A 25,453-nucleotide genomic window follows, 5' to 3' on the forward strand; every position below is an offset into this window, starting at 1 on the left:
AATATGTCTCCCGTTGTGCCATAATTAATACTGTTGTTTCCGATCATGCTGTGGTACTATTGGATTTGTTAGTGGAAGGTGCTCCAAAACATACTAAGCACTGGAGATTTAATACGTTATTGCTTAAAGACAACAAGTTTATTTCATACTTTAATTCTGAATTTAAGATTTTTTGGTCGATCAATTCAGAGTCGATCGATGATCCATCTCTGTTATGGGAGACTTGCAATGCCTATATAAGAGGTCTAGCTATATCTTATGCCATTACTAAAAAACGGAAACAAGTAGAGAAGCAGGAACGCTTAGAGCTAGAACTTAAAAGGGCTACCGAAGATCATGTGAATGATGCTTCACCTGCTAATTTGGAGAAGTTGACCATAATACGTGCCTGCCTGGATGCTTTGTTGTCGCACAGGCCAACGTTAAAATACTTTTTTCAAAGCAAAGACTGTATGAGCACGGCAATAAACCTAATAAGTATTTGTCTTATTTATTGAAAAACAAATCAGGCCCACAATTTATCACCTCTATTATGGATTCTTCTGGTAAGCAATCATTTGACTCTGGGGTTATAAATGTTACATTTAAGCAGTTTTATTCTGACCTATATCATACTGAATATTCACCCCAACAATATAACGCTATGGTAAATTTTTTTGATCACTTAACGCTTCAAGGGAGGAAGCCCTAATGGCTCTACGTAGTCTACAGTCGGGCAAATCCCCTGGTCCGGACGGTCTGGTGTGTGAAATATATAAAGAATTTGAGCATCTGTTAATAGATCCCTTGTTATCTATGTATGATCATTCATTTATGACAAATAGATTGCCACAATCGCTTAGAGAGGCCAACATTTCCCTCATTTTAACAAAAAGAAAAAGATCCAGAGCTCTGTGGGTCATATAGGCCGATATCTCTTCTGAACGTGGATTTTAAATTGCTTTCTAAGATCCTTGCATTATGGTTGGAGAAAATACTTCCTTCTTTCATTGATGAAGACCAAACTGGTTTTATTAAGGGTAGAAGTTCGAGTAACAATATTAGAAGGCTTCTAAATGTCATTGAGCTTTCTCACAAAAGTAACATTGACACCCTTATTTTATCGTTAGATGGGGAGAAGGCCTTTGACCGTGTGGAGTGGCCTTATTTGTTTTATACCTTGGAGAGGTTTGGCCTCGGTGATAATTTTATCAGATGGGTGCGCATACTTTATTCTGCTCCACTTGCGGCAGTTGTCACTAACGGTCATAGGTCGGACAACTTTCCTCTGTCCCTTGGCACTAGACAGGGCTGTCCCCTCTCCCTGTTGCTTTTCGCGATAGCAATAGAACCATTGGCTCAGGCGATTAGGGAGGGGACGGCCGTCTCTGGTGTTTCGGTTGGTCTTAAACAACACAAGATCTCCCTCTATGCAGATGATATCTTGCTCTTTTTGTCTAACCTTGATTCATCTGTGCCTGCTTTAATAGATATTATTAATTCATTTGGAAAGTTCTCAGGGTATAAAATAAATTTTTCCAAATCTGTTGCTTTGCATCTAAGACACCCAAGCACTAGTGTAATTAATATGACGTCCTTTCCATTTAAAGTGTCGGAGTCTGATTTCACATATTTGGGAATTAGCATTACACCAAATGGCCAAAGTTAACTTCTTCCCATTACTTGATAAAATCCACAATGATTTAAATACAAACCCGATTTTAAAAAAGTTGGGACACTGTACAAATTGTGAATAAAAAAGGAATGAAATGATGTGGAAGTTTCAAATTTCAATATTTTATTCAGAATACAACATAGATGACATATCAAATGTTTAAACTGAGAAAATGTATCATTTTAAGGGAAAAATTAATTGATTTTAAACTTCATGGCATCAACACATCTCAAAAAAGTTGGGACAAGGCCATGTTTACCACTGTGTGGCATCCCCTCTTCTTTTTAATAACAGTCTGCAAATGTCTGGGGACTGAGGAGACAAGTTGCTCAAGTTTAGGAATAGGAATGTTGTCCCATTCTTGTCTAATACAGGCTTTTAGTTGCTCAACTGTCTTAGGTCTTCTTTGTCGCATCTTCCTCTTTATGATGCACCAAATGTTTTCTATGGGTGAAAGATCTGGACTGCAGGCTGGCCATTTCAGTACCTGGATTCTTCTTCTACGCAGCCATGATGTTGTAATTGATGCAGTATGTGGTCTGGCATTGTCATGTTGGAAAATGCAAGGTCTTCCCTGAAAGAGACGACGTATGGATGGGAGCATATGTTGTTCTAGAACTTGGATATACCTTTCTTTGATGGTGCCTTTCCAGATGTGTAAGCTGCCCGTGCCACACGCACTCATGCAACCCCATACCATCAGAGATGCAGGCTTCTGAACTGAGCGCTGATAACAACTTGGGTTGTCCTTGTCCTCTTTAGTCCGGATGACATGGCGTTCCAGTTTTCCAAAAAGAACTTCAAATTTTGATTCGTCTGACCACAGAACAGTTTTCCACTTTGCCACAGTCCATTTTAAATGAGCCTTGGCCCAGAGAAAACGCCTGCGCTTCTGGATCATGTTTAGATATGGCTTCTTTTTTGACCTATAGAGTTTTAGCCGGCAACGGCGAATGGCACGGTGGATTGTGTTCACCGACAAGTATTCCTGAGCCCATGTTGTGATTTCCATTACAGTAGCATTCCTGTTTGTGATGCAGTGCCGTCTAAGGGTCCGAAGATCACGGGCATCCAGTATGGTTTTCCGGCCTTGACCCTTACGCACAGAGATTGTTCCAGATTCTCTGAATCTTTGGATGATATTATGCACTGTAGATGATGATAACTTCAAACTCTTTGCAATTTTTCTCTGAGAAACTCCTTTCTGATATTGCTCCACTATTTTTCGCAGCATTGGGGGAATTGGTGATCCTCTGCCCATCTTGACTTCTGAGAGACACTGCCACTCTGAGAGGCTCTTTTTATACCCAATCATGTTGCCAATTGACCTAATAAGTTGCAAATTGGTCCTCCAGCTGTTCTTTATATGTACATTTAACTTTTCCGGCCTCTTATTGCTACCTGTCCCAACTTTTTTGGAATGTGTAGCTCTCATGAAATCCAAAATGAGCCAATATTTGGCATGACATTTCAAAATGTCTCACTTTCAACATTTGATATGTTATCTATATTATACTGTGAATAAAATATAAGTTTATGAGATTTGTAAATTATTGCATTCCTTTTTTATTCACAATTTGTACAGGGTCCCAACTTTTTTGGAATCGGGTTTGTAAATGGTCAGATCTCCCTCTTTCCTGGCTCGGAAGAATTGCTGTAGTTAAAATGAATATAATGCCCAGGCTTCTTTACCCATTACAGATGATTCCAATCTTATTGCCGAATAAAAGAGTAAAGGAATTAACTGGATGGCTTAGTTATTTTATATGGAATAAGCGAAAAACCAAGACTAAAATTTTCAAAGTTGCAGCTCTCCAGCTCTAAGGGGGGTCTGGGTTTGCCAAACATTAGAAAATACCAATTGGCCTGTCAGCTTAGATTTATTGCGGAATGGTTTAGAGAGGATCCTAGATCTACTTGGCTTGATCTAGAGGCCTCACAGTTGTCATGCCCTCTACAGAATCTGCTATTTGTCAGAAGTTCTAAGATAATCAAGGCACTATGTGAGAATACAATCGTGTTTAATACATGGAAGGCCTGGTCCATTATACGTAGGATTGAGGGCAGGGCTGGTATGTCTTCCCTACTGGCCCCCATTCACAATAACCCAGAGTTCAAGCCTAGCCTCTCAGATTCAGATTCTTAAACTTTGGTATACTTATGGGATATGTAGACTTAGTGATTTGTTTAATGAAGGTTCCCTATTATCTTTTGAAGACTTGGTTATAAAATACAAACTTCCTAGATCCAATTTTTTCAGATTTCTCCAAATTAGGGATTATATTTTTAAAAGTACTAATCTTGTTACTAACCCATCCATGTCGGTCATTGAGAGGATTCTTTTAAATCCCCCACTGTGTAAGCAGATCTCTTGCTTTTATAATGCACTTTGCTTATATGAAGTGGTGACTACACAAGACCTTAGAAGATTATGGGAGGAGGAGTTACAATTGACCATAACAGAGGAGGACTGGGATCGGGTCTGGAGTCAGGCGAATAAGATTTCTGTTTGCAACAGGGCCAGAGCCATTCAGCTCAGGATTGTGCATAGATTGCACATCACACCGCTCCTTAGGAGTAAGTTTGACCCAAGTAATTCTCCATTATGTCTTAAATGTAAGGTGGAAGTGGGAGATTATACCCATTGTATTTGGGACTGTTCTGTAATTAGGACTTACTGGTCAAAAGTTGTTCAATATTTGAGTCGAATGTTTGGACTAAAGCTTCAGTTGGATCCCCTGTCTTTGATCTTAGGTCTTCCAATTAGACATTTGTCAAATAAATTTGCTAGACGGTTGTTTGACATCTTAGCCTTTGCTGCCAGGAAAAATTTATTGTTATCCTGGATCAGCGATATGCCATCCTTTCAAAGAAGGGGGTTTAAGATTATTAGAGAAATGATTCCATTAGAATTCTTAACATGTGTTAACTGTTAACTCGTCAACTGAAGCTTTCCATCAGGTCTGGACTCCATATCTTGACTGTATTGATGTTTCCTTAAGTAATATTTTGAAATATGGTACATCATAATGCTCCTGTACTTTTTTTTCTTCTTCCATTGTATTGTAATTGCCGGGTTTTGTGTGTTTGTCTGTTTGGTTTGGTTTTGGTTTTAGTTTGTAAATGGTTGAAATGCTGATAAAAAGATGCAATAAAAAAAAAAAAAGAAATACGCACCAAAATAGGCTGCTTCCAAGACCTCAAGACCTCTTGGTTAAGGTCCTGGAACAAGGGCAGAAGTTTGCATCTTGCAAATGAGTCCCAGGATTTTAATATGATATTATATAAGATATTATAAAACATGCAGACAAAAATGGTAGAAACATTTCGAGGAATGACAACAACAGCACTACAGTACTATATGCGCTCCTCCATCATTATGACTTTGCATTGTGGATCTATTTCAAAAATGTCAAAAAATGGCTTTTCAGCATAGTCCAAGTTTGAATTCGACCGATTTGACTCTGGCTTTGCACTTTCAGAATGATCATAGCATCATTTCAGATGCGTTGAGTCTGAAGATTATTCCAGTTATTAGTTAATTATTCTGTCACAGACTTTTTTAATGCACATTTTATTCCTAATAAATTTTCTAAATTTACTATAAGTTTCTAATGTTTCACTTCCATCAAGTTTTATGTGCATTTTTTTTTTTTTTTTTTTTTTTTTTTTTTTTTCCCGCTGAATACAAAGTATCCACCCCGGCTGTCAGCGGATAGACGAGGAACACAGAGGTAAGTGATATAAACAACAGCAGGTTTATTGAACTGAGATGAACAACAACACAGCAGTGAAAGCAGTCCAGGTAAGCAGGCTGGGAGAGGGAATGTCTTGGTGTAGCTTATCTGTGAGTGATACAGTCTTTGTTACTTTTTCAGGAGATCCAGTAGCTGAAGAGCGTGGAGACGACGGAGAGCAGGAGCTGAGGAGATCTAGGATGGCCAGTAGGAACAACAGGTAAGTGTAACGCAGGTAAGTCGATCCGGGAACACAACAAGGAAAGGTTGAGACCAGACAGTGAGTGAACCAGAGGAGTGCAGTTTTATAGAGCTGACCGGTGATCGCTGACTGGTGCAAGGAATCAGTAATCAGGTGATTGTGATCTGGTGAATGTGGTGAGTGGTGACGGTGGTGACTGGGTTGGTGACTGAGTTGACTCCCTGACACCAGCGAGTGTACGAGTTACAATTATTCACATCTTGTGCAGTATCTTAAAATGTGCAGACGTAGCCGTTTTTTCAGAAAACCAATATGACTCATTTAAAATACTGTACTACTTACATTACTGCATGCATAAGTTTCAGAAACCCACTTTAATTCAATAGATCATCGCTAAGACATGGCATGGACCATTTTATGGTCCATTTATTCAGCTTCTTAATGATTTTTAGTACATTTAACATAGACAGGCTATAGCAAGTTATTGAAAACATTATTTCTATAACTTCATTTTTGTGAACATACACGTACACGTGCTCTGTCTCGCGCACAGACGAGCGTGCGAGCCTTTGAAAGTATTTGGCTGCAGAAAGACGCGTTCGGCGTGTGCACTGCGCACTATCTAGTGGACTTTTGTTTTCAAGCACTCAATTCACTCTCGCATGGGCTGTTGTACACACACTGTCCGTGCCATCACAAAAATTGGGCTGCACGCAGACGGGGTGCGCGGATGTCCGCGAACCCTCCTGCGGTGCGCGGGCGCCTGAAGTATAGGCTACTTTGGGGTTAAGCCCGTAATAGCGGGTTCCCAATCCGCCCCGGCCCATATGCATGTGCATACCCTGCATACCTAGACGCTACGCCACAGAATGCTGCCTTTCGGAGGATGCATTCCAAGGTAGGAAGGCATCAACGCACGTCCGAATCCAATGTTAGCTTCACTTCCTGTTTCCTGAGATACCTTCATCTGATAATTTTTTTAAGGGAAGCATAGATATATCCTTGGCTGGTTTAGAAATGTTTCGCAAAGTTACAAACAAAAACGTTGTGCAAAATGTGTATACATGGCATCGTGTGTGTTTACTGTTTACAAGTGCGTCGCCGGAGCTTTTTCATACAAATACTTGGTATTAGTGCTGCATGATATTGAAGAAAATTTTAATTTTTCCGTTTTTTTTTTTTTTTTTTTTTTTTTTTTTCGTTTAATTTTCGTAGACTCATGATTTTATGGAATCAAAAAGCATGTCTATTTAATTGAAATCATGAAATGGAAGAAAATTTATTCCTTAAAAATATAATGTTTTAATAATAATTTATTATTATTATTATTATTATTATTATTATTAGTGTTAGATTTATTATTCCATTGAGACATAGCTAAATTCTACACAAACATCTGAAGGTATGTTAAAAGATAGAGTACAACTTACCGGAATCCGTATTAAGTCTTATGTAATCACTCAATCAGTGTTTCAACCGCTGGAAGATGTCAATAAAACAGCTTACAATGTCACGTAACGTCACATTTACCTCAGGAAAACCATACTCACTAGGTGCGTTTACATGGAGCAATGTAACCGGTTTAAAAGTCCAATCTGAATGAAAATGCTCCATATAAACACCTCAATCAGAATAAAAATGCCCAAACTGAATGAAATTGTAATCGGTTTGAGAGGAGTGGGATAAATCTTTCTATAAACCGAACAAAATAAAAATTCTGCCATGTAAACGCATTAAACCGATTACTTTGCGTCTATGTCATCACGTCAAGAGGTCAGGGGTTGTCAGAATGCAAAATGACAGCGGCAAAATCAAACTGGAATAAAACCGAAAGAACACATTTATTAAATACACTGAAGGAACTCAATGTATCATTACTATGGACCTTCATCCACACGCTTCTGCTTTTCGCAGGAGGGAGGGGTAGTATTGAGATGCTCCTTAGAGATACACAGACACCAAAAAGGTCAGCTTCCTGCGCCCGTCTTTTCCTCATACCTTCCAGCAGTAATATGCTACAAATCACGCTGTTGCTTGATTAAGAGTTGATTAACACTTTACATAAAAATAGCGCGCATAAGAAATAATGGAACTCCATGTTGACAGGAATAAAAGATGACAAACGATTGAAAGTGCCGGCGCTTGTAAACACCATATCGGATTAGATAACGTCTCATGTAAACAGTCCACTGAATCTTTCAATTGGAATGATTTTAATCGGAATGACAAAAAAGTGTAAACATGGCTACTGACCATAAACTTGTTAGTCAGCTAGAAAAATGAACTCTAGAGAGGAGCATTTTACTAAATAGATGCACTATATTACATACTCATTATACTTTTTTAATGTTCTTCAATATTTAATGCAAATCTGTCAAGTTTTTATGACATCCACCATTTAAATGTTTATATTTCAAAACACTAATTGGAGTAGAAATATAATTATGTGATTGTAAAGTTAGTAACTTTAATATTATAAAAACATCCTTGAGTGTCACACAAGTACAAATCAGTTATTTTTTACCTTCAGTATTATATAGTAATGTAGTACCAACTGACTCCCATGTATAGTTTACAGCATTAGTTGAGAGAATTTTTTTCCTTTAGAAACTTTGCCATGTACTGTACCTGATCCAAAATAATCTATATTGGTCCAAATCAAAATCAAATCGCAAGCATGTGAATCGAAATCGAATCAAATCATGAAATTTGTGTCAGTACCAAGCCCTATAATTGAGTCAGTAACACTCTGAAAAAACAAATATTTGTATATTTTTGACTATATTGCAATTAGCTTTAAATATAATGTATTTATTTTATACTTAAAATAAATGTCCAGTAATACTGCATATATAGTTTCATATTGTAATGTCATTTTTTATTTGATCATGTCATTTGTGACGTGTCATTTGTAAACATGATCATGTCATTTGTAAACTCTCTATAACTGTCACAGAACAAGCCTCTGTGGCTCCCTCCGATCGCCACCAGAGGGCACTATCACCTGAGTAATGACTTTCCTGTGGACTCCATTTCCCATCCTTCCCTGTACCTGGTGCTGATTACTCTCACACCTGTTTCTCATCCGGTGGACTATTTAAGCAGCTCTCTCTCTCTTCTCTATGCAAAGTTTTGTTTTGCCGTGGCTGACAATCCTGAGCGTTTTCTTCCTGTGTATTGTTTTCCTCGTGTATGACCCTGGACTGTTTATCTTGTTACGACCCATTGCTGCCTGTCCCTGATTTATTGCTCTGTTTGTTTGGATTATCGCTTCACTGTCTGCTGCCTGCCCTGACCACTTGCCTGCCTCATGACTACGATACTGCTCTGCCTTGTTTGTACCTGTTACCGGTGATTGACCTTTGCTTGTTTGCACTACGATTGTTCACAATAAAGCCGCAGATGGATCCCAACTCCAATGACTCCTCATTACAGAAAACTTCGCCTGACCCAGATCCAGCGGCCCTTTATCGTCTTTCCACAGAGGTTTCAGCTCATGCTAATGTGCTAGTGGCACATCAACAACAGCTTAACCGTCTGACTTCACTCACGGAAGAATTAGTTAAGACGCTGCAGAGTTTTCGCTTAACCTCCTCCGAAGCAAGCCAAGTTTCAGCAACACCCGAATCTAACTCCGTGACCATGACCACAACCACAACCAGCCCTGGCCTCAACTTCCCAGAAAAGTTTGATGGCTCTCTAACCAAATGTTAAATTTTTTGCTTCAGTATTCACTGTTTGTGTCTCAGCAACCCACGTTATATCCCACTGAGGAGAGTCACATTTCATTTGTTTGCTCACTGTCAACTGACAGAACGTTAGAGTGGGCCACGGCCATCTGGAATGAGGGTAGACCAACCTTTACAACTTTCAACAGTTTTCTTCAGAGATTTCGGGAGATTTTTGAACATCCAGAAGGAGATAAAGAGGCGGGTGAACAGTTACTAGCGCTGCGACAGGGGAAGCGCACTGCAGCGGACTATGCTCTCTCTTTCCGAACACCAGCAGCTCAAACCGGCTGGGTGGATGACACTCTTAAGTGGCTGTTTCGGAAGGGATTGAATATGGATCTTCAGTCAGAACTTGCTTGTCGTGATGAGGGAAGGAATTTAGATCAGTTCATTGACCTGGCCATTCGTATAGACAATTTGATTCGCTCCAGGCTCCAAACCAGAGACCCTTCAACCCTCTCAGCTGTTCTGCCAGCAACCACATCCGATTCCGAACCCATGCAGATTGGTTTAGCCCGTCTATCACCAGAAGAAAGAGAACACTGTGTGCGTTAGAGACTTTGCTTGTACTGTGGGCAACCTGGGCACCTGAGAGCTTCCTGTCCCATGCGTCCACCTCAAAGAAACCCCGCTATGGTGAGTACTTATTCTCCATCATCCCAAAATGTTGAAATAACTGTGGTACTCACTTGCGGTGGTAAATCTTTCACTACTACGGCCATGATTGATTCTGGGGCAGCTGCTAATCTGATAGATGCAAACTTTGCCAGAACTCACAACATTCCTCTAATCCCATGTAACTCTGTGTTGGCAGTGGCAGCGTTAGATGGACGCCCTCTAGGGTCTGGTCTCATTCAGTACACTACTGAAGATGTCACTTTGCAAACTGGAGCCCTTCATCAAGAAACCATCAGATTTTTCCTCATTGAATCACCTCAGAACCCTATTATCCTTGGTCTCCCCTGGCTACAACAACATAACCCCACCATATCTTGGACTGGTAATCAAATCACCCAATGGTCTGACTCGTGCATGCTGAACTGTATCCAACCCCTTGCCAATAAGAGTATTCTTGCTTCCACTGATGAGGTACTTCCTGCTTCAGTCCCCAATCTCCCCACCAGAATATCATGATTTAATAGAAGCCTTCAGCAAGACCAAAGCCTCACAACTCCCTCCTCACTGATCCAGTGACTGCGCCATTGAACAACTTCCAGGAAGCCATGCCACCCAAGGGTCGAATATTGGACAAATGGAGAGCACATGGCATGCATGATATTAAGAAATCATGAATAATGTTGAAATAACAAAGATAATTTTCACAAGTAATAGTTTTCTATCTTTAATTGATGTAACGGGGTTGAGTCGTTAAGCTTGACAAACACAATTTCACAACATAATTAAGTTATAATTATTAAAAGGTGGTAACTTGCCTGCGTCTGCTCACAGTGTTGTTCAGAAGACTTCTATGATGTCACTTCCTATTAATGATGTCACATAAGTATCAGTTCATTATTTTTATAGGGGGAGAATGGTTTGTGTAACGGGGTTGAGGGGTTACTGAGGTACAGAACTAAATAATGTGATTTTAATGAATAATCATGAATTTACTTAGAAAAAGTAAAGTACACTTTCAAGTACACTTTCATAGAAGGCCTTGAGGGACATGATAAAATAGGTGGTGTCAACTGAAAAAAACAAAATAATTTCTAATATAAAGATAAAATCTATGTCATGTTTTTAAACATTATTAAAGGAGACATTTCAATTAATACAAAAAGCTTTTAAAAATATATTTTGGTGACCCAATAGATAAAATACACTAAAAAAGGTCAGAGGGACTCAAATCATACCGGTTTCATGGAATGACTCTAATAATGATGTAAAAAAATCTATATAATCCATATTTATTAAAAAAAATAATAATATAAAAACAGAATTGTGACACAAACTCACAATTGCGAGTTTATATAATGCAATTCTGAGGGGGAAACAAATCAGAATTGTGAGATGTAACTGGCAATTGCGGGAAAGCATATACATTCGTTATTCTTAAATGTTCATGTTCAGCACAAAAGTGCTCCACGAGGCGCAAGGCAAGATTCCACAAGGCAAGACTGAAATGTACAGTAGGTAAAAAAGCTAAAGCTCTCCTTCATAACTATTTGCTTTAATGTGGTGCGATATTTGTTTGGGCAGCCTAAAACAGGCTGTGAATGTGTCTCCTGTCGACTGTCTGCAGTCCAATCACAATTTATTTCCTAATAACCAGGTAATGCTTGCACATGACTACATTCTCTTTGTATAATAGAACAGTGGTTCTCAACCACATTCCTGGAGGCCCTCCAACACTGCACATTTTGCATGTCTCCTTTGTCTGACACACCCATTTTAGATCTTTGAGTCACTACTAATGAGCTGATAACCCTAATCAGGTGTGTTTAATTAAGGAGACATGCAAAATGTGCAGTGTTGGTGGGCCTCCCGGAGTGTGGTTGAGAAACACTGTAATAGAAGATACACACACATTTTGATTACAAACAAACATGATTATTGTTTAAAAATAGCTCTTTTTAAGTGACTCAGTATACTCTAGACAAATTAGCCTGTTAGCTTTGTAAGTGTTTTTAATCGTGAATTTAAAAGAACATTAAATCGATGCTTATTGAAATAAAGTTAAAATCAAACGGGAACACCTTACTGACGACATGAATGAAAGAGTCGGTTCTTTATTAAATTGTTTCTGCCAACGTTCACATAAAAAAAAAACAGCTCAAAAGAATCATTTTAAAACATGCCGCCTTCCGAACGCTGACTCTCTAGCGCCTCCTAGTGTTTGAATTTAATTAACACTTGGGAGGAGAGAAGAGCAAACGAGGTGTTCAGCTGAAATTAATAGTTTGTTGAAGGCTGCTTTCAGAGGCCTACACTAAAGCAATTTGATCCTCATATATTTAGTTTAAGCCTGTAAATGACTTAGAGACAGCAAACAGCAAAGCTAGCAAGGAGGGGGGTGAGTAAGTGACCTGAAGAGCAATATAAAAATAATGTGTTCACTGTATAATTTTGTGTCAGAACAAGTCTGTTTTCAGTATTGATTTCTTTGTGGCGTAAGATCATACAGTACAACCATGAATCAATGTAATCACCTTTAAGATATTTAAGACATAACTCTCTGTGCTGTTTCTCTCTACTTAAAAGAATAAAAAGCTAATAAAGGTAAAAAGTAGCCTACATTTTGAAGCTTCTGTGTATTTTTAAAATGTAAGTTGGAATAAGGACATTGTAGTCTGTATTTACAGTACAAGGGATGTTTTGTAATTGTAGCAATGTTAACCACAGTCCGTATTTTACTCACAAATGGAAAAACTGCCTTTCTAAAATACTACAGGTCATAAATGTCCTGAAGGAACCCATGGAGAATTAGCCTCCCAATTTGGCCTTGTATTATTTTATTTTCTAAAAAATATTATCAAACTCAAAGAGTAGTCAATAGCAATAAATTATCTAAATGTATTGTGAAAGGTTGTGTCAAGCTTCCCTTTAAAAAAAATGCAAGAATGGACACAAATTATTGTAAATTATTATAAATTAAATTATTCTTGTGAATAAACATTGGAATATGTTTATCAGACCACACACTGGAACCTGTGTGTAGGTATATCTGCTGCTTATCTTCAATCACACCCTGTAATTTACAGTAAATGAATCCATGGCAACTCTTAATCAGCGGATCAATCTTTTTTTGTGCATGACCTAGTTATGGTAAAGTGCAATCTTACTCATCTTTTTGTGTGCGTGTGCGTGTGCGTGTGTGTGTGTGTTTTTCATGTCAACAGATCAAGGTAAAATAAAAATAAACTGTTGTAACATTTCTGCATGTTTATTACATATGTCTTCTTATGAAACTACTAATAATTGTGATGTTCCTTAATCCACATGGAGTTCGGTGCTAATTTCGGTCATTTTTTTGTTTTAGTCAATTCCTAGGTTTCTCACTCAGAACTCATGGATGGTTGAGTTTGTGAGCTCCTAATTCACAATGAAGCCAGTATTACTCAGCATGACTGTCCTGCTCATTTCCTACAGCTGTCTGGGTGATCATATATGCATGTATGTTGGTCTCGTCACCTGCTTCGTGCTCTTGGCTAACACAGTACGCCAGGCGGGAAATAACTTGTCGGATGGAGTTGGCCGGGCAGTGTTGGTAACAGGTTGTGATAGTGGGTTTGGACATCACCTTGCAAAGAAACTGGACAGCATGGGCTTCACGGTGTTTGCTGGATGTTTATGGCCTGAAGGTCCCGGAGCTCAGAGTCTGGTTGAAGAAGGCTCCGATCGTATGAAGGTTCTCCAGCTGGATGTAACCAAAGATGAACATGTAAGCTTGGTCAAAGATTTTGTGGAAGCAAACTTGCCAGAGAAAGGTAACTTAAACACTATTATTTACAAGGCATAATAATATTTCAAGTGGACCTAGTATGCTTTTTCCCATGTTCATCTGTCTTTAGTGTGTAATGTTGCTGTTTGAGCCTGAAAAAGCTCCAGTTCCTCTCCATATCAGTGTCAGTGTTTCTGAACTCCTGAAACGCCTCCATCTTGAGTTTTCTTCACAATATTCCTCATTTAAATAATTCATACCCAGAATAAAGGGGCGGGGCCTGGTTGAGTTAGTTAGTAGTGTGTTGAAACTGGCGGTTATGGTAAGGGGCGGGACATTTTCCAAACGCCAATCACAACACACTGCCCCAGCCGACCAATCAGAGCACATTGTGCTTTTCAGAAGGAGGGGCTTCATAGAGACAGGAACTAAACAGAGCATTACTGACAGACTGGGAAGAGAGGAGCTGCAACAATGGAGAATATGAGGAAAATAATCAACATTCAAGCAGGAAAACCTGTTCTAGTAGAGCACAAAAACAACATCAAGACTTTGTAAAAGGGCGTAATATGGCCTCTTTAATATTTCAAGATTGAAAACCCCTTTGAATGCCCTTTTTCTCTCTATATTGTACATTTTCAGGCCTCTATGCCGTTGTAAATAATGCTGGCATCAGTGACTGGGGAGAGACCGAGTGGAGTACAGCTGAGGACTTCCAGAAGATGGCTGATATTAACCTGTTTGGTGCCATCAGAGTCACCATCCCATTCTTGTCACTTGTTAGAGCATCCAAAGGTCATTGATGCCTTCTATTCTGATGTACTAAAGTCATTGTTGATTGATTTATTCCTTCATAAGCTGTCATTGGGGTGTCATCCTTTCAAAAGGTAATGTTTACTAGTGGTTGGCCAATATGTATTTTTTTGATGACTGTTATTTTAGAGAGCAGGGTGGCTGATTTAAAGCCAATATGATATTACACTTTTATTTGAATAACATGCATGGCTAAATGACTGCAATGACATTTAGATTTATATTTACTACACTAGAAATAATTAATTGTAAAATGAATCAATATGAAAAATAATTTGCACTTTATTGAAAATATGTCTGTAAAATAAACAGATTTATGTTTTGATTCTGTTATACAGTAGTGTAGTGTTTTTCACAAATAAATAAACTGTTAAAAACATGAATAAAAAGGACCATCCAATCAATTCCCCATGGACAAAATCCAGCCCTGCCCTACATTTGTTCTTGTTCCAGAAGCAGTTTCACTCGGATATAAGGCACAATAGGGAAAGACCATCACAACTTCCGGTTCATGCAGACTTTAAAGATTATGCTGGTATCTGTGCTCAGGTGCTGCCGTTCCTCGCTTATATTTGGCATTTTTAAATTATTTGCTTCGGCCAACCACTTAAATATTAGGTACTCCGATTGTAATACTTTAGGTAATAATATGTACTTTTATAGGATTAGTTCACTTCAGAATTCACATTTCCTGATGATTTACTCACCCCCATGTCATCCAAGATGTTCATGTCTTTCTTTCTTTAGTAGAAAAGAAATGAAGGTTTGAGGAAAACATTCCAGGATTTTTCTCCATATAGTGGACTTCACTGGGGTTCAACGGGTTGAAGGTCCAAATGTCAGTTGCAGTGCAGCTTCAAAGAGCTCTACTATATAGCCCTATATACAGTACTTCTCCATATAGTCCACTATATGGAGAAAAATCCTGGAATGTTTTCCTCAAAAACTTTAATTTCTTTTTGACTAAAGAAAGAAAGACATGAACATCTTAGATGACATGAGGATGAGTAAATTATCAGGAAATTTGAATTCTGAAGTGAACTAAACTTACTACTCTCTTTAATTTCATCATTCATTCTTAGGTCGTATGTTATATGTGTCAAGTATCTTTTCTTTCTTCAATTGTCTGAACATGGGAGCATACAGTGTATCCAAGCGGGGACTGGAAGCGTTCGCAGACTGCTTGAGAGTAGAGATGGCCAGTTTTGGAGTTAAGGTAAGGACTGATGCGTTCACACTCACACATCTACTGACCTAAGTGGGCTGTTTTTTGATCATTATTTAATTTTTAATTATTGTAATTTTAATTTTAATGTGCTCAATTAACTGTTGAGAAGGTATAACACAAAGACACACACACACAAAAAATCAATTTCAACTCCAGAAAAAAGTGCAACATGCAGTCTAACTATATTTCTTCAAAACAATGTAAATTTCGACCAACTTCAGGCCTTCATCAGACAGGCAAGCCATAAAAGATAAACTGTAGATACAGTAGTGGCCAAAAAAAAAAAGAAAAAAAAAAAGACATCTTCATCCTTTATTCAAATGTTATTTAAAATTTGTTAAATGTTTTGTAAGCATATTGCGTTGATTGTCTTTGGAGTCAATTGTATTATTTGTGATAACACAATGAAACATTCCAAATTGTGCTGACATAATTTTTGGCAAGGCTGTCATACAAAGAAATTATGAACACATGCATAAAGAGAGAACCAACAAAATGTTAAAGGGTTAGTTCACCCAGAAATGAAAAGTCTGTCATCATTTACTCACCTTTATGTTGTTCCAAACCTGTATGAGTTTCTTTCTTCTGTTGAACTAAAAAGAAGATATTTTGAAGAATGTCGGTAACCAGACAGTTGACGGCAGCCATTGACTTCCATAGTAGGAAAAAAATACTACTGGAACAATCATACAGGTTTGGAAGAACATAAGGGTGAGTAAATGATGACAAAATGTTCATTTTGGGGTGAACTATTCCTTTAATAACTGATTATGTCATAGTCAGTGTATGCTCTTTTTTTTTTTTTTTTTTTTTTTTCATACATATAGCTGTTTTTTTTTTTTCTTCTTTTTTTTTAAATATAAAATATTTTCCTCATATTTTGATGGTTTAATCAAACTTGTAGGGTTAATTCAAAACAAATATCCCCTTTTGGCCAATACTATAAATCACATAAATCAAGATAAATCACTATTTTAACCCTTGTGTACTGTTGTGGGTCAGTTTGACCCGTATCGATTTTTGAGTTGACTGAAACATCAGTTAACCTGTGTTTTTTTTTTTTTTTTTTTTTTTTTTTTTTTTTCTTGAAATTTTGTGACTTTCTCATTTAGGGTCATGAATATGCATGCAAAGTTTCAACATGCTGGTGTGTTTTTACATATACACATAAAATTACTGTTACGTTCATGATGTTCGCTGGTTTATTTAGCATATTTTAATGTTCTAAGGCAACTGTACAGACCCAACATAACATTTCTTGTTATTACATTACTTATTTCAATACAGAAAAATATTTTGTCAGCCACATATGGCAAAAATGAGCTATCGTTTCTTTTTTCAGTCTATCTGAAATACAATTATACAATGTTGTTTTTCTTGAAATTTTGTGACCTTTTCTCATTTAGGGTAATGAACATGCATGCCATGTTTCAACATACTGAAATTTTATTCAATCTTACTGTTTGTGGGTCAATTTGACCCATATAGACAGCTATTCAAAATCTGTACAGACCCAAAATACAAAACACTTCTGTGTTGTATGTCTGAACTCCTCAACTCTAGTACTGAAGTGCCAGTGTCTTACTGAGTTTAACACATTTTTATTTTTAAAATTTGTGAAAATAAAAAGTTGTTTTAACTGTTAACTGTCTGAAAATGACTTTTCCAACTTAAATTGTTAAAAATCTTGAATACTTCAGAGCACAGACTTACGTTTGGTATCTTTTTAAAGGGAACACTTCACAGATTATTGTACAAGTAAAAGTTGTAAAACTTTAAAAAAAAGTTATAGAAGTTTATGAAGTTTGGCACCACATCACAAATGAAGAATTTATCGCGATTTATCTATTGCTGTCATTTCTTTTGAAAATCAGTCACCATATATGAAAACTAGTCTGAAAGCTTTTAAATGATATAGTTTGTCAAGATTACTTTAGGTTTGGACCAAGATATTATAGTTATAAATGTGTAATCACAAATTTCCCCAGGAGGTGGGGAGGGGCAGTCTTAAAAATAGGGGTTAAAACATTTTTATAAATCATAAATTCAGATATTTATTCCTTGTAATGTGTGAAATGTATTGATATTAAAAGTTAATTATTTGTACTTGATTGTATGGTGTTTTTTTTTTTTTTTTTTTTTTTTTTTTTGGGGGGGGGGGGGGGGGATTGTATTGAATCCAATTAGGGTCCAGTTGAGTGTACCCAGAAATTGAACAGTGCATGAGGGTTAAATTCAACAGTATTTGCTATTGTACAATTCATACACATAAAATGACTGTGAACCAAGAAAAAAAAAAGTAATAATTATAATATAATTAAAACATGCTGTAATCTATTTCTTGATTAAGTATCCATTACAAATAGGACATTGAACATGGTACTTTGTTTTTATTTATTGTTTGTTTGTAGGTCAGCATTATTCAACCTGGAAATTTTGGTGCAGCCACAAATATTCTGTGCAAGAAAGCACCGCAGGACATATGGGATGAATTTGACGATGCACGTAAACTAATGTTCAACCAGAAGTACATTGAGATGGCATGTGAATATTTTCACTCAGTGTGCACTTCAGGATTTAAGGATTGCACTTCAGTTATCAATGCCATGCTGCACGCTCTCACTGCTTCCAAACCTCAAACCCGATACCTGCTCGTTTCCTGGACAGATAAGTTGTTTTTCTACATATGCCCTATTCTCCCCACATGCATCACTGATTCTGTGTTTCTTATGAGCTCCATGTACCACAAGCGTAAATTAATGCTTTACTCATAATCAGAATAGGAGAGCTTTCTTTACATGACTCAGATCCTGATTGTTGCTGTAAGACTGATGAACTCTAACATGTTACGAAGTTTTCCTGGACCGCTGTTCACAAACAATGTACTGAAGCAACATTTGTGTTCTGTACTTCTTTCCCTTTTCTTTGTCTGAGTAAAATAATAAGTCTTTATGACAAAATCTTGCTGAAGAATTTATCATAGCTAAGGATTTTAAGGTCAAATATATATATTTTTTTTTTTTCCCAATTCATCCTCCTTTAATTAGAGAGAAACTATTATTTATACTTTACAACAGCACCACAGGATCATTGAAACGAGTGAAGGTAAAAGGGTGAAAAAAGGTGATCAGTTAACCTTAAAATACACGTTTACAGTTTGGGGTCAGTATAAGAATTTGGTAACGCTTTATTTTACAGTGTCCCTGTTACACATGTACTTACTATAGTAATCACAGGAAATTATGCATAAATGCAAGCAACTAACTATTAATTAATATTACTCAGTACTTATTTGTATAATTACACAACAAGGGCACATTAAAATAGTCTAATAGTTTTTTTTTTTTTGTATCTTTTTTTTTGAAAGAAAGAAATGAATACTTTTCAGCAAGGATGTATTATATTGATCAAAAGTGACAGTAAGGACATCTACATTGTTAGGAAAAAAAAAAGAAAAACATTTCAAAACGACTTTTTATTCATCAAAGAATCCTAAAAATATTGTAATGCAATATTTTTAGGATTCTTTCAGATTTTCACAAAAAATCTGAAGCAGCACAACTGTTTTCAACATTGATAATCATAAATGTTTCTTGAGCATCAAATCATCATATCAGAATGATTTCTGAAGGATCATGTGACACTGAAGACTGGAGTAATGATGCTGAAAATTCAGCTTTGATCACAGGAATAAATTACACTTTACTATATATTCAAATATATCTGTAATAACATTTCACAATATTACTGTTTTTACTGTATTTGTTATCAAATAAATGTAGTTTCGGTGAGCAGAAGAGAATGTAAATTTCGGGGATTTACGATGCCGTGTATGTATGCAAATTCAGCGTGTTGTTTACTTGTGTAGTATGAGGAAATGAGCCAAGCATAATTTAAATAGATAAATCTACTGAAAAGAGAACTTGTGTTTTGTAGTGATGATTGAAGAGCCGCTCTCACCATGAGGGTTTTCATCCTATAATATTTCCTGCTTTCATGGATATGATGTTACTCAAGGTCAAGTCATATCGTTTCATTTATATGCTTTTCTGTATACAAGTTTTTTGCTCTCTGGCCCATTTAGTTAGATTTAGATAATCATCCCACTACTTTCAGTAAGCGGAGGTACATTTATACTCAGAGGAAGAAGAAGTGTGTCATTGGCCCCCATCCAAACTTTTTGAAGATATGTTTAGGCCTCCTTTCTGACCACAGGGCCAAAAGTCCCCGTCTAACACTCCAGAGGAAGAGTCAAGACTACAATACTACAAAATACAACATTGTTTGATCAATTTGACAAACTTGTCCAGCAGATCTCATTGAGCACTGTCACAATTTCATGATTAAACAGTGGAACTTTATTGTCCATTCAACAACTCCAGCAATAACAGTCAGAAATATTTTTTTTATTATTTTTGAAATTGAGCACTTTATTAAAACTTAGACAAAATATATATTAAAAATGCATGTCTTTTGAGTATAACATTTTATACAGCAGGCTTTAATGGCTCATATAGTCTGATATAGTGAGAATATGGAGCTCAAAACTCGAAGAGGAGAAAACACATTAATTTTTTTTATTCAGAGGCACAAACTGAGCAGAAATATTCAATTCGGTGCAGATGCTGATATTAATATGGACCAAAAGTAAAATTAAATTCTGATTCTTGTAAATCAATGAGATCTTTATAACACTATAGCAGATACTGACATTCAATGCATATAAATATCAATATCTGCCAATAATGTGTCTTAGTAAGGTGATATTTAAATGCTCAGTTTTATGATCAAATCTCTGTAGTTTTAAAACATATAATGCAATACAATACAATGATGATTGAGAGATGAACAAGTAAACCTTCCTCAAAAGATGAAGATCATATTTGATACTCACATTTGAACTGGATAATCAAGTAAACTGAAGTTGAATCAATCCAGTATTTCAACTTGAAATATTACTAACAATATAAAAGTTGTTCTTATGTTTACTTTATGAATATCAGTAAATATTTCACAGCAGAAAGACATGTGAAGTACAAGCGAAAGGTGGATGTTTTTACAATTACACTAAAAGACCTTACTTGATAAAAAAAAAAAAATGTCTCCAGTATCAATCAGACAACAGAAGGACTGTAGGAGATTGTGTGTGACCGGTTTATCAGCAAAGTTTTGATCATGTTGATGCCTTAGAAATTTGCATATAGAATATGATACAGTAGGCTTTAGTAATAATGTTTAAATGTTTTGGTTTTCTTCTTAAAGCTTGTTTTGATTATTGCTATAATATGTTATATTGAGCCATTTACAAGCCTAATATATTTTTACCTTCACACATTTCTAGACTCATATGGTTTAATACCACATTGTTGACAAGGCTGAAAAGCATTTGCCTTGCAAATTAGGCATGAGTTATAGTAGTTGGACCACAGTAAAGTTACTGTAAAAAAGTATCTGAATATCTGAACAATGAAGAAAACGCAAAATTTTGCTTACATACAAAAATATTTCGCATCTCTTTCATGTCAGTAATTTCAAAAGAAAGTTTGGTAACACTTGACAATAATGTTTAACAATAATAAATTCTTTAGAAGTGTTTTGTCAATCTTAATGTTAATTTTCTAATGCATTATTTTAAAATCACCTGTTGTATGTTAATATTATTTAATGGACCTGAGCTGACATGAACTAACAACGAATAGTTATATTTTTATTAACTAACATTAACATAGATTATTACACGTCTTCTTGGGTGTAAATAATCCCTTACTGTAACAAATGTATTGCTCGTTGTTGGGTAATGCATTGACTAATGGGACATTATTTCACAGTGTTACCAAAATACACAGTATATTTTTCATAACAGTACTTCAGTTTCATTTTGGTAAATTATACACAAGATCATTCTCTGCTTTCTTGAGAACAACCACACAGCAATCAGTCGGAAGTTTTACATTGTCACATTGAAAATGATGACTGGTTGTCATGATTGCGTCCAACGACAGTTTTGTTTGCCGATATGTACAGCTCAGAGGTCTGCTGAGAGGAGCGTCCCGAGTAAATGTACTTTTTCCCCAGGCACCGCAAGTCCTGTAGGATCTGACAGAAGTGGCTCCTGAATTTAACCCCAATGAAGGCGTAGAGAATGGGATTTAGGCAGCAGTGAAGGTAGGCCACGCTCCTGCTGATGGACAGCGTCATCAGAGTCAGCTGTTCTCTCTTACAGTTTCTCTCACTGAACAGTTTACTGATGTAGACCAGGAGCGCCACGTTGTAAGGCAGATGGCAAAGGACAAAAACAAGGACCACTGCCAGAACCACTCGGACCGCCTTGTGCTTCTGGAAGTTCTTCGCTTTGAGCAGCGTTGCCATGATGCACGAGTAGCAGAATGTCATGACCATCAATGGCACCAAGAACCCTACGACCATCTGCATGCTGGGAATCAGGATCTTCATTAGCATGGCGGTTTCGGCCATCTCAAAGATGTTGATGCATTCGTTCTGTTCCACCCGGTAATACATGAACGTAGGCAAAGACAAAATAACCGCAAGCAGCCATATGACCGAGCAGACGAGGCGGCTGTACGCCCGAGCTTGCGATCGAATCCGGACCGATCGCCTGGCTTGGACGATGGCGACGTAGCGGTCGCCGCTGATGCAGGCGAGCAGGAGCGTGCTGCTGTACACGTTGATGCTGTAGGCGGCTCTCAGACACTTACAAGCCCATGTGCCCATGCTCCAACTGTGCTGTTCGTTGTATATGATCAGCGGCAGGGCGACAACGAACAGGAGATCCGCCAACGCCACATTAACCAGGAAGATATCGGTCATGGATTTTGCTTTCCTGTAGAAGGAGTACGTTAGGAGGACCAAAATGTTGCCCACCAGGCCGAGCGCACAAATCAGAGAGTAGATGTACGTTTGGATGGTCAGGTCATGCTCGTGGAAACCTGTCAGGTTACAAGGCTCTGCATCCGCATCATCATAAGTGTCATTAGCATACTCATATTCATAGTCAGATATCATAACTGTATGAGTGACCTTGAGAGGAAAGAGACAGACGGAGAGAAATTAAAAAGAGCAATATATCAGACAGAAGCTCATGCATTGTGAAAAAGAAGTGCACTTAATTGTATTGAATGGGCACTTGTAGTGTATTTTAAATCTTTACTGTACTTGCAGATAATATTAACGAAACAAAAGAGAGTACACTTTCACAATTATGTTTCTTACACTTGAGTACTTTACACAAGGTGTACTTTACAATAATGTCAAAGTAAGTTTTACTTTGAAGTACATTTTAAATCACTGTTTTAATCTTTTGTAGTGCTTTAAAGAAGTACATTGCTGTGTTTACTAACATACATAACGGAAATGATATTAAAGTATATTTTAGTTTACTATAAATGCTTGTCAGTACATTCAGCAGTACACTTTAACCAGATTTAAATAGACGTAATTATGGAATTACATATGAAGAAGAGGGTCTGTCAAAAAAAAACTCTCAAAAGTTCAACTAATTGCATTTAATAATATAAATTTAAACTATAATACAGTTTCATTTCATTGCACTTAACATGGAGTCCACACTATATTCTTTTATAATATGTCTGCAATAAGTACGCTAAAATTATGTTAAAGTTTACTTTTTTACGAGGGATTACAAGTTTTGCCTAATTGCATGAGTGAGAGGGAAGCTATGCAAATATTTCTGCATCATGGTTGCTTCTGTACAGATATCAGATAAGATAATGATACCACGGTCATATTTACCATAAATGAAAGGCGTTTGTGTCCTGGTTTAAAATGTGCGTCTTGTTTCACGAGCTATGTTTACCCACTACCAGACTTACACAGTACTGCAGGTATATTTCTGCACATTCTGAACGCATCTACTTCTTTTTAAGTAAAACATTTCACGTTTTAAATATTACTCACTCCAACTCGTTCATTAAAACATAGTAATGAGGGAAAAATTAAATGTTTGTTTTGTTAAGAAACCCATGCACAGGCACAATTTATCCCAATGTATAAAGCATAGACAGAAATTGCGGTTTAATAGACAATAAACATTGACTAATATTATTGATTTAACTGCACTGATTCAGATGGGAATGACATTAACTTTGCAACATTGACACTGTTATTGAACTGACTTGAGCTGAATAATGACACTACTGAAATTTAATTTGTTTCACAAATGATGAACTGTACATTAACACTGTTATTTATTATTTATTAACGTGAAGCTGCTTTGAAACTATCTGTACTGAATAAACCATTTTATAAATAAATGAGATGACACAAATCTAATATTCAATCATTATGTCCAAACTTCGACATTTTCACATTTTTTCCATAGTTCTAATAGCACATTTTTGTATAATCGACTGTGAACAGATGTACTTTCATCAAATTAATATCTGTTTAAAATTCTGTACCTCAATTCGACTCTTCTTTAAAGTTCTTCTGATTGATTTGAGACGAGAGGAATATTTCACCAGTTCACCTGTGGAGCTCCTGCTTCAGTGTGGAGTTCTTCCTTTATGTTTGTGTAGACCAGCCCATATGTGAGATCATGTGGTAGGTACTGTCACAAACACAGACAGCACTGATAAAAATGTCACATTTTTTCCCTCTTCTGCTATCTGATAAAGTATCTTTTTTGATGTCCTTTTCTTCCACCTACACCAATGAGAAAGCTTTTTAACACCCACATGGAGAGCTTTGATCTCTAAATATGTAGATCTGTCTAATTAAACCTCTAATCTCTATAAGGAGACAAGACCAGCATTATTTTTGTATCATTGACATACTATTATAGTTTTTATTAATATTTTGAATTAGTTTTTTTTATTATTATAATTTTCATTTTAAAGGGATAGTTCACTGAAAGATGAAAACTCTGTCATCATTTGCTCATACTCATGTTGTTCCAAACCTGTATGAGTTTCTTTCTTGTGTTGAACTAAAAAGAAGATATTGTGAAGAATGTCAGTAATCAAACAGTTGACGGTAGCTATTGACTTCCATAGTATTTTTTTTTTTTTCCTACTATGGAAGTCAATAGCTACCGTCAACTGTTTGATTACCAACATTCTTACAATATCTTCTTCTGTGTTCAACAGAGAAACTCATACAGGTTTGGAACAACATGAGTATGAGTAAATGATGACAGAGTTTTCATCTTTCAGTGAACTATACCTTTAATTTTAGTTAGTTTTAGTGATTTTGTTGTGTTTTTTTAATGGTTTTAGTTTTTAGTATCAGTTAACTGCATCTCACGGTGATCAGTTATGCGCACATCTCAAACAAGCCTATTATGTTGCTGCTTGAACATTTTGCGACACTTTCAAACTGAAATGTCCAGTGAGTGGCGTTAAAAGCATGTTCAGTTTTACCTGAAATAGATGAATGCGAATCTGGCAATGTTTTATTACGTTGGTTGTTGTACGTATAGTGGCAGTTCTGAAATGTCATGTCCAGTGAGTGGCGCTAAAGGTTAATGCGCTATAGTGTTTGAAAAACAACCTACAGTATACTGAACCCTACAGCAGTGGTTCCCAAACGTTTTAGAGAGACGTACCCCCGTTAGACATTTAACATCCTTCTGCGTACCCCTCTCTTCCACTGCAGCCACACCTTTTCCATTAAGGGACAATATTTGCACCCTTAAATTGATTTTTATGTCCATTTTTTACCTTTAAAAA

The 25,453-nt window shown here is 36.8% G+C and overlaps 2 protein-coding genes across 4 annotated transcripts; one reads left to right on the forward strand and one right to left on the reverse strand.

The window, feature by feature from the left end:
- Positions 1–8,515: 8,515 nt before the first annotated feature.
- On the forward strand, positions 8,516–19,639 carry zgc:113142 (uncharacterized protein LOC503524 homolog). 2 transcript variants are annotated; one of them, XM_051869215.1, is made up of 6 exons: positions 8,516–9,960; positions 10,139–12,337; positions 13,304–13,751; positions 14,348–14,500; positions 15,601–15,734; positions 18,158–19,639. In XM_051869215.1, exons 3-6 carry the CDS (start codon positions 13,367–13,369, stop codon positions 18,518–18,520), a joined length of 1,035 nt encoding a protein of 344 aa, XP_051725175.1. In that variant the 5' UTR covers positions 8,516–9,960; positions 10,139–12,337; positions 13,304–13,366; the 3' UTR covers positions 18,521–19,639. The 2 variants fall into 2 exon arrangements, with proteins under 2 accessions (XP_051725175.1, XP_051725174.1); XM_051869214.1 differs by having other exon boundaries at positions 8,516–12,337.
- Positions 19,640–20,102: 463 nt separating this feature from the next.
- On the reverse strand, positions 20,103–24,327 carry ccr6b (chemokine (C-C motif) receptor 6b). Of its 2 annotated transcripts, none has more exons than XM_051868341.1 (2): positions 24,253–24,327; positions 20,103–22,784 (listed from the first exon to the last, which is right to left on the reverse strand). In XM_051868341.1, the coding sequence occupies exon 2, from the start codon at positions 22,767–22,769 to the stop codon at positions 21,702–21,704; it is 1,068 nt and encodes a 355-aa protein (XP_051724301.1). In that variant the 5' UTR covers positions 22,770–22,784; positions 24,253–24,327; the 3' UTR covers positions 20,103–21,701. The 2 variants fall into 2 exon arrangements, with proteins under 2 accessions (XP_051724301.1, XP_051724299.1); XM_051868339.1 differs by having other exon boundaries at positions 24,185–24,268.
- Between the last annotated feature and the right edge of the window lie 1,126 nt (positions 24,328–25,453).

Source organism: Ctenopharyngodon idella, chromosome 17, assembly GCF_019924925.1.
Source record: "Ctenopharyngodon idella isolate HZGC_01 chromosome 17, HZGC01, whole genome shotgun sequence".
NCBI classification, from domain to species: Eukaryota; Metazoa; Chordata; class Actinopteri; order Cypriniformes; family Xenocyprididae; genus Ctenopharyngodon; species Ctenopharyngodon idella.

Bases quoted from the DNA above. Each gene is read 5' to 3' on its own strand.
- zgc:113142 (XM_051869214.1), top strand. From the start codon at position 13,367: ATGAAGCCAGTATTACTCAGCATGACTGTCCTGCTCATTTCCTACAGC. The intron at 13,752-14,347 runs GTAACTTAAACA...GTACATTTTCAG, and splicing joins AGCAAACTTGCCAGAGAAAG to GCCTCTATGCCGTTGTAAAT. The intron at 14,501-15,600 runs GTCATTGATGCC...ATTCATTCTTAG, and splicing joins ACTTGTTAGAGCATCCAAAG to GTCGTATGTTATATGTGTCA.
- ccr6b (XM_051868341.1), bottom strand. From the start codon at position 22,769: ATGATATCTGACTATGAATATGAGTATGCTAATGACACTTATGATGAT.